This window comes from Odocoileus virginianus, chromosome 8 (assembly GCF_023699985.2).
Source record: "Odocoileus virginianus isolate 20LAN1187 ecotype Illinois chromosome 8, Ovbor_1.2, whole genome shotgun sequence".
NCBI classification, from domain to species: Eukaryota; Metazoa; Chordata; class Mammalia; order Artiodactyla; family Cervidae; genus Odocoileus; species Odocoileus virginianus.
Window position 1 is genome coordinate 33,709,551 of NC_069681.1, and position 7,251 is coordinate 33,716,801.

The 7,251-nt window shown below is 62.0% G+C and overlaps 1 protein-coding gene across 2 annotated transcripts; it reads right to left on the reverse strand.

The window, feature by feature from the left end:
• ZIC2 (Zic family member 2) lies at window positions 1-5,124 on the reverse strand. 2 transcript variants are annotated; one of them, XM_020898573.2, is made up of 3 exons: window positions 3,590-5,124; window positions 1,608-1,771; window positions 1-1,430 (listed from the first exon to the last, which is right to left on the reverse strand). In XM_020898573.2, exons 1-3 carry the CDS (start codon window positions 4,659-4,661, stop codon window positions 1,083-1,085), a joined length of 1,584 nt encoding a protein of 527 aa, XP_020754232.2. In that variant the 5' UTR covers window positions 4,662-5,124; the 3' UTR covers window positions 1-1,082. The 2 variants fall into 2 exon arrangements, with proteins under 2 accessions (XP_020754232.2, XP_070327552.1); XM_070471451.1 differs by having other exon boundaries at window positions 1,339-1,467; window positions 3,590-4,759.
• Between the last annotated feature and the right edge of the window lie 2,127 nt (window positions 5,125-7,251).

Here is a 7,251-nt window from a genome sequence, read left to right on the forward strand (position 1 = left end):
TGCAGTTTCAACACATTTTATTATATTTCTGTATGCATTACTCTCAAAACATATCACAAGAAATGATCAAACCACTTAAAACCTTCAAATAAAAAATCTGAAACAGTTTATGCCCACAATTGTACATATTTATAGTTAAGAAACATTCTTTATAAATATTGTTTCCTCTGTAGCAAGTTAATACCATAATTTAATTACAAATGGATAAATATGGTAACGGGTATTTACAGAAGGAAGGGTGTTATTACGGAAAAAGCTAACGGCACGACGTTTACTCCCCCCCCTCCCCACAATCTTTCATACAGCAACTAACAAATTGAACTTGCAAAAGCACTAAAACATCACATGTAAACCCAGCTAACAGAAAAATACATTCACAAGCGTTGGTGGTGGTGATGTGGATGTGAGTGCTGTGGATCTGCGTGTTGAAGAAACAGAAGGGAGACTTTGGCACGGCTTTGTTTTTTTTTTTTTCTTTCCAGTCTATAGTTGCATGAAGTTTACAATCAAGTTGCCTCATAAAAAGGAACACAATATTCAATACCACAATACAAAAGAAACCATTTTCTTCCACATTACTTAAAAAGAAACCGGGGAAACTAAAAAGAGAAAAAGAAAAAAGCCCATCACTTGGGGAAAGGAAGGGAAGAGAGGCAGGAGGAACAAAATCCCGGAGAATTACAAATGGACAAACTTCTATACACCAAGAAGCCATTAAAACCACCTCGGAGAAGAAAGGAGTCCGCTATGTACACAGCTTGTCAGAAGACTGGGAAAGGCGTGGGGAGGGAAGGGGGCGTGGAGGGAGGCAAAGGGGAGGTTTGGTTCAATATTTTTATGGGTTTTTTTAAAAGGATTTTTTATTTTTTATTTTTAGCTTTAAAGATTCCAGAAGGGATATCGTTGCTTTTCATGCCTAGATTATTTAAAAAAAAAAAAAAAAAAAACTTTAAAAAATCCTTCTGCTGGTTAAAATCATTTTCATCATCATAAAAATCAGATTGGGAATTTTAACAGCGATCACCGGGGTGCTCTAGGCGCTGTTACCGGGTGAGGAACCCAGGCAGCCCCGCCCCGGCCTCTCACACGTACCATTCATTGAAGTTGGAGGACAGGCCGCCGTGGCCCCCGGCCGTCCCGCTGCCCCCGCCGGAGCCGCTGCCGCCGCCGCCGCCCCCGCCCGCCCCGCCGCCGCTGCCGCCCCCGCCGCCGCCTCCACCGGAGCCGCCGCCCGTGCCTCCGCCCCGGTGCACCGCGGACACGGCCGCCGCCGCCGCTGCAGCCGCCGCCGCCGCAGCCGCCGCCGGGGACAGGGTGGAACTGCTCTGGGGCTCGGCGCTGGGCGACACCAGCCCCGGGGGCGTGGACGACTCGTAGCCGGAGCTGGCGGCCGGGGAGGACTCGGAGCCCTGCGGGGAGGACTCATGGACCTGTGAGACAGAAGCCGGGAGGGGAGAGCGAAGGGGGCTGGGTGTGAGTGCAGCTGCTGCGGCGCCGGGCCGCCCCGGCCCTCCCCGGGGCCCGCGGGCACCCCCGGCCTCCCCCGCCACCCCGCGGCCGGCGTCGAGCCCGGCCGCCTCGCCCTCCTCGCGCCTGCCCGGCGGTACCTTCATGTGCTTCCGCAGGGAGCTGGGGTGCGTGTACGACTTGTCACACATCTTGCACAGGTAGGGCTTATCCGAGGTGTGCACGTGCATGTGCTTCTTCCTGTCGCTGCTGTTGGCGAAGCGCCGGTCACAGCCCTCGAACTCACACTGGAACGGCTTCTCCCCTGTGAACACGAGCACGCGCGCTGGCTGCCGGCGCGCCCGGAGACCCCCGCCGCCACCCCCGCGCCCCCGGGAACCCTCACCTCCCACCCCACCCCTCGGCCTGGAAGGGGACCAGGCCTCCGGGAGGAAGAAAGAGGGGCGAAAGGGCCTGGGGCTCCTTGCGCCTTCCCACCTGACCGCCGTGCTTCTATTTCCTATTTTACTTTTCTTCCAGGCTGACTCGCGTTTCCTCACATCTCTGACCAAGTTGGGGTAGCCCCCACCCCCTCAACCCCAGCCCTGCCTGACTGCTTTTCTTACAGGGCTTCTTGGACTCGCGGCTTCTAACAAGTTGGTCTCGCCATGGAGAAGCTGTTATTATGACAAAATATTTGGGGCATTATCAGAATCACACAGGCTGCTGTCGGCTTCTCTCTGGGGCCAGTAGGCAATTACATTTGGAGATGCTGTGTGTTGTTTGGGGACCGTACTGTGGATAGCGACTGAGCCAGCAATTTTTTTTTTTTTCCATCCAAAATTCTGCAAATTGAATTAACCAGTAATTCTCGGTCGTACTCCCAGCCTTTTAAAGACAAGTTGGGGGCAAGAGATAAGTATGAGATAAGGCAGCACTTGGGAGAGATTGCAGAGAGGCGCAGGCTGGGCCGTGGGGGTGGGGGGGATCAGCCAAGGCTTTCAGAATCTCCGTTTGAATTTTCTGGCGGTCCCCGCATCCTGTTGCCAGAATTCCAAATGCTTGGAGTCATTTAGAGGTGTGAGAACTCCAACACTGTTCCACTAGGAGAGGGGACCATTTAACGTTAAATTCCATTAGCACCTAAATTGTTTCTTAAAGACATCCGCTCAGACGCAGGACTCGAAAGCGAGCATTTCATGCAAATAAATTTCTCAAATTTTAAACCTTGTTAAAAGCTTGTCTCGCACCTCCGCTGCCTCCCTTCCCGGAAGAGAACAATAGGCCGCTGGCGCACCCCCACTTCGGGGTAAATATTGACGGGGGAAGTTGCTAAAACATTTGGCTTTCTTTTAGGAAATCGTCTGGCACGATTTTGGCTGGGACCTGGTCATAGATGAATAATCTATGAGGCGAGAGGCGCGTTCTTTCTCGGCGCTCTCTTCTCACGCGATTGCCCCGCGGGGCCGCACCGCCCCGGGCTCTCGTTGACCCGGCTGTCGGTCCAAGTTTGGAATCGCAAACCCTCTGGTGCCCCTTAAGAGAATTTCACAGACTACTGCGAACCCACCGTAAAGCTCCGCGACCCACCTCGAGATGGGCTTTAAAAACACTTTTAAAAAAACGAGAAACACTTTACAGCTTCGGCTCACACCAGACTCATTTTTTAATGGGAAACAGTCCGGGTAAGGACGTTTGGGCCCGTAGTTTTAAAAAAAAAGTGGAAAAACACACAAGCCACTCAAAACGCAGACGCACACCCGGAGCAGAAAAGCACATCCAGACAAGCTGGCAAAATCCTCTCTAGGCTCGATTCCCGGGCACCGAGTTGGAGGGTACTTTTATTTTCTGCGTTCTGTTTAGAACGGAAATTATTCACCGAAGCTGAGCCAACGAAGCAGTTGCATCACCCGAAGCATGCATTTGATCATTTAAAACTAAATTTCCGCACATGGAAAAAACCCAGCCCAATAATAATATTCTTTCATTCGCCAACAATAACAAGCCGCTGGCTCTCTCTCGCACACACGAAAACATCTCCCGTTCCAGGGCAGGGGCTGGCGGTCGGCGCGTTTCTCTCAGCCAGCTAACCACGGCCTCTCCCCCTTCTGCGTCCCGACCCCGACCCGACCCGCGCGGTTACCTGTGTGGGTCCTTTTGTGGATCTTGAGGTTCTCGGAGCGCGCGAAGACCTTGCCGCAGCCCGGGAAGGGGCAGGGGAAGGGCTTCTCGCCGGTGTGCACGCGGATGTGGTTGACCAGTTTGTATTTGGCCTTGAAGGGCTTGCCCTCGCGCGGACACTCCTCCCAGAAGCAGACGTGGTTGCTCTGCTCCGGGCCGCCGACGTGCTCCACCGAGACGTGGGTCACCAGCTCGTGCATGGTGCTGAAAGTTTTGTTGCAGCTCTTCTTCGGGTTGCTCAGCTGCTCGGGGTCGATCCACTTGCAGATGAGCTCTTGCTTGATGCACTGCTGCCGCATGTAGCGGAAAAAGGCACCAGGGTGGTGGTGGTGGTGGTGGTGGTGGGCCGCGGCCGCTGCCATGTTCATCCCCATGTTCATATTCATGGGGCCGTACTGGTTGTGGAGCTGCGCCGCCGAGTAGGGGTCGGTCCGCGGGCTGGCCACCTGGCGGTACTGCTCCGAGCGCCCGAACACCTCGCCGGGCAGCCCGAGGCGCATCTGCCCGTTGAGCACATTCTGCGAGCCGTGAGGCCCGTGCTGCTCCGGGAGACCGGGGAAGAGGAGGTGGCCCTGCGCGTCCGAGTGCGCGTGGTGCAGGCCGCCGGCCCCCGGCCCGAACAGCCCGTGCTGCCCGCCGCCGGGCGCCGAGTCGCCAAAGCCGCGGCTGCGGAACAGGAAGTCCCGGGTGGAGTTGAAGGGCGGCCCGGAGTAGGAGCCGACATGCGCGGCGTGCGGCCCGAGCGCGGCGGCAGCGGCGGCGGCCGCGGCGGAGCCGGGATAGGCGCCGGGGCCCTGCGACGTGAACGCCGAGCTCTGGCCCGGGGACAACTCGTGCGCCCCGGGGTTGAGCTTGAAGGCGCCCATATGAGCGGCCGCCGAGTCCACGAAGCCGTTCTGCGCCGCCGCCAGGCTCAGTTCGCGGTCTTGCATCTCCGCGGCCGCGGCGGCCGCCGCCGCAGCCGAATGATGATGGTGGCGCGCGAAGCTGCCCACCCCGATGGCCGGGAACTGCGGCCCCGCGTCCAGGAGCATGGCCAGCGCGCCCGCCCGCCCTGCCGGCCCCGGCGAGCCCCGCGCCTCCTTGGCTCCCACTCCCGCCCCGCTCGCGGGGCTGCGTCCTGCGGCCGCCCGGCTCCGAGCGCAGGCGGCGGCGGTGTTGGCGGCGGCTTCAGTCCCGCGAGCGGCGCTCCTGCGCCCGCCGCCTCCGCCGCCGCCTGGATGTGCCTCGGGCGGCCGGGCGCGGAGCGAAGGCGCGGAGAGGAAGAGGAGGAGGCGGCGGCGGCGGAGGAGGCGCGGGAGGAGGAGGAGGAGGTGGTGGTGGAGAAGAGTCCAAAGCCAGGCGGAGAACCAAAGTGTATTAAAGGAGCTGCGGCGGGGGCGGGCGGGCAGGGCAGGGGAGGGCGGGCGGGAGGAGGGAGCGGGAGGGAGGCGTGGGGAACCGAGCGGAGAGGGGGGTCGGCGGGGGGCGAGCGCCGCGCCGCGGCCCCCACCCCTGCGCGCACTCGCGCGCGCACGCACTCAGTCGCTCGTTCGTCCGCCCGCCCCGCGGCACGGCAGCGCGAGCGGCGCCTAGCAAGCAGAATGCGGTCGCCTCCGCGGCTGGGCCGAGGTGCCCGAGCGCGCCGCCGCGTGCGGCACGGGCAGGCGAGCGAGGCGAGGACCGCGGAGCCCTCGGAGGTTCGGCGGCCCAGTCCGGCGGGGCCCGCGGCTCTACCTGGCCGCGGCGGGGGCGCTGGGGGCGGCGGACTTAGGCCGGGCTTCCTCTTCGCGGCGCGCTCGCTCGGCCGCTCCCTCCCCCGCGGCCCTGCCCGCGCCGCCCCGCGCGCGGCGGGTATTGTTTGGCTCGGCGGCCGCGGTGTTTAGCCCTCCGCGTCCTCCGCGCTTGGCATTGGCTGCGCCTCGCGTAGTAAACTTGCGAGCGGCCCCGAATTCCCCCAGATGAAGGAGGCTGCCGCGCAGCTCCGTCTTTCTTTAAGTTGTGCGGGAGGAGGAGGCGGGGGAGAAGGGGGGCTGTGGGAGGGGAGAAGGAGGGGAGGAGGGGGAGGTGGACTCAAAAACAATAACAATACAAAAAAAAAAAAAGTGTTCTCCAGCTCGCGCGCTCGCTCCCTCTCTCTCGCCTATCGGCCCGGGGAATCCGGGCCCGGAGGGGCGGCCGCACCCGCCAGGACCGAGCGGAGTTCGGAGCGAGTGCCTAAGCGAAGGGCGAGGTGCGTGTCCCCGCTTCGGGCTGCGGTGGGCTCAGATCGCCACCGCCTCCGCCTCTGTTTATTTCATGGGGCGCCGCCAGAGTCGCAGCCTTTTTATTTATTTATTTTTTTTTTTGTCGTCTCCTTTTCCTCTCCCCTCCCCCTCGCCCCCGCGTCTCCCTCCCCGGCCTCCCTCCTTCGCGCTCCCGGCCGGGCCTCCTGCTCACACCGCCCCTTTAGGGGCGGCTCCCGCCCCACCAGCCCGCCCGGCGCCGCCATTGGTCGCTGCCGCGCCGTCAATCCAGAGCCCCCGCCCCGAGGCGGGCCCGCCCCTCCACCCGGGCGCCGCAGCAGCTTTCAGCAGCCCCAGCCGCCGCGGATGGTGGCAGCCCGCCGGGTCGGCCGGCCTCTCGCTCCGCGCCCCCGTGCGCCTGGGCGCGACGGCTCCTCGTCCTGCGGGCTGAGGCGCTCCCCGGAGCCCGCCGGCCGGCCGAGGGAGGGCCTGGGCCGCGGGGAGCCGGGATGGGGTGGGGTCACAGCGCCCTTGGTTGGGCTCCCTGTGCCCACGCCCTCCCGTAGAGGCCACCATTTCTCCGGGGACCGAAAACGGGCAGTCCTGGTTGCTCGAGAACGCGGGTAGCGACCGGGCCTGCGAGGTGGGAGGTTCTGTGCGCCAGGAGGCTACAGCCCCGGTGCCCCGCCGGGAGGGCGCGCGGCCCAGGGGCAGATCTCCGGACGTGTTGGCACGCTCCTGGTCCGCGCCCACCTCCCCAACACACACTTTTGTCGACTTGTCCTGGGGTAGTGAACACACAGGTGCAGGATGGGTGGCGGGGGGGGGGGGGGGCGGCTAGAGAAAAACAGACGTGCCCTTCCCTCTCACCCTTCTGGACACTCACCCAGATGCCGCCCCCTCCCCGGCCGCGGCCCCCACCCGGCGCTCGGCGCACTCCACTCCCCCCGCCGCTCGCGTCCCGCTCTGATTACGGCTGTAAACACTGGGCAGCGGCCCCCACGAGGGAGGGGGTTGTTTGGAAGCGGTTTAAAGACAGTGTCACCCTGGGGGTGGGTGCCCAGAAGCCCGGGCCTCTGCCACTGTCGGGTGGGAGGTGTGGGGACGCCGGAGGCGCCCGGCCAAGCGAGGCTCAGGCTGGAGTTCGGCCGAGGGTCAGGCTCATCAGAGCCTCCGAAAAGAGCTCCAGACTGGTAGGGCTCAAACCTAGAAGATATTTATCAATCCATCCTTCTTCAGAAGCGAGGAACCCCTCCACCCGCGCCCTCCGCTCTAGGCGATGGCGGGCCCCGAGGCTGCTCCCTGGGTCCCAGGTCCTCGGTTGGCCGCTGAGGATGTTTCCCGTTCCGCCGCCGAAAGCTTGCGCTCTGGAGGTAACCGGAGAGGAAGCGATGGGCCCCGGAGGCTAAGGAGGTGCGAA

Bases quoted from the DNA above. Each gene is read 5' to 3' on its own strand.
- ZIC2 (XM_020898573.2), bottom strand. From the start codon at position 4,661: ATGCTCCTGGACGCGGGGCCGCAGTTCCCGGCCATCGGGGTGGGCAGC. The intron at 1,772-3,589 runs GTAACCGCGCGG...TCGTGTTCACAG, and splicing joins CCACAAAAGGACCCACACAG to GGGAGAAGCCGTTCCAGTGT. The intron at 1,431-1,607 runs GTACCGCCGGGC...TCTGTCTCACAG, and splicing joins CCCTGCGGAAGCACATGAAG to GTCCATGAGTCCTCCCCGCA.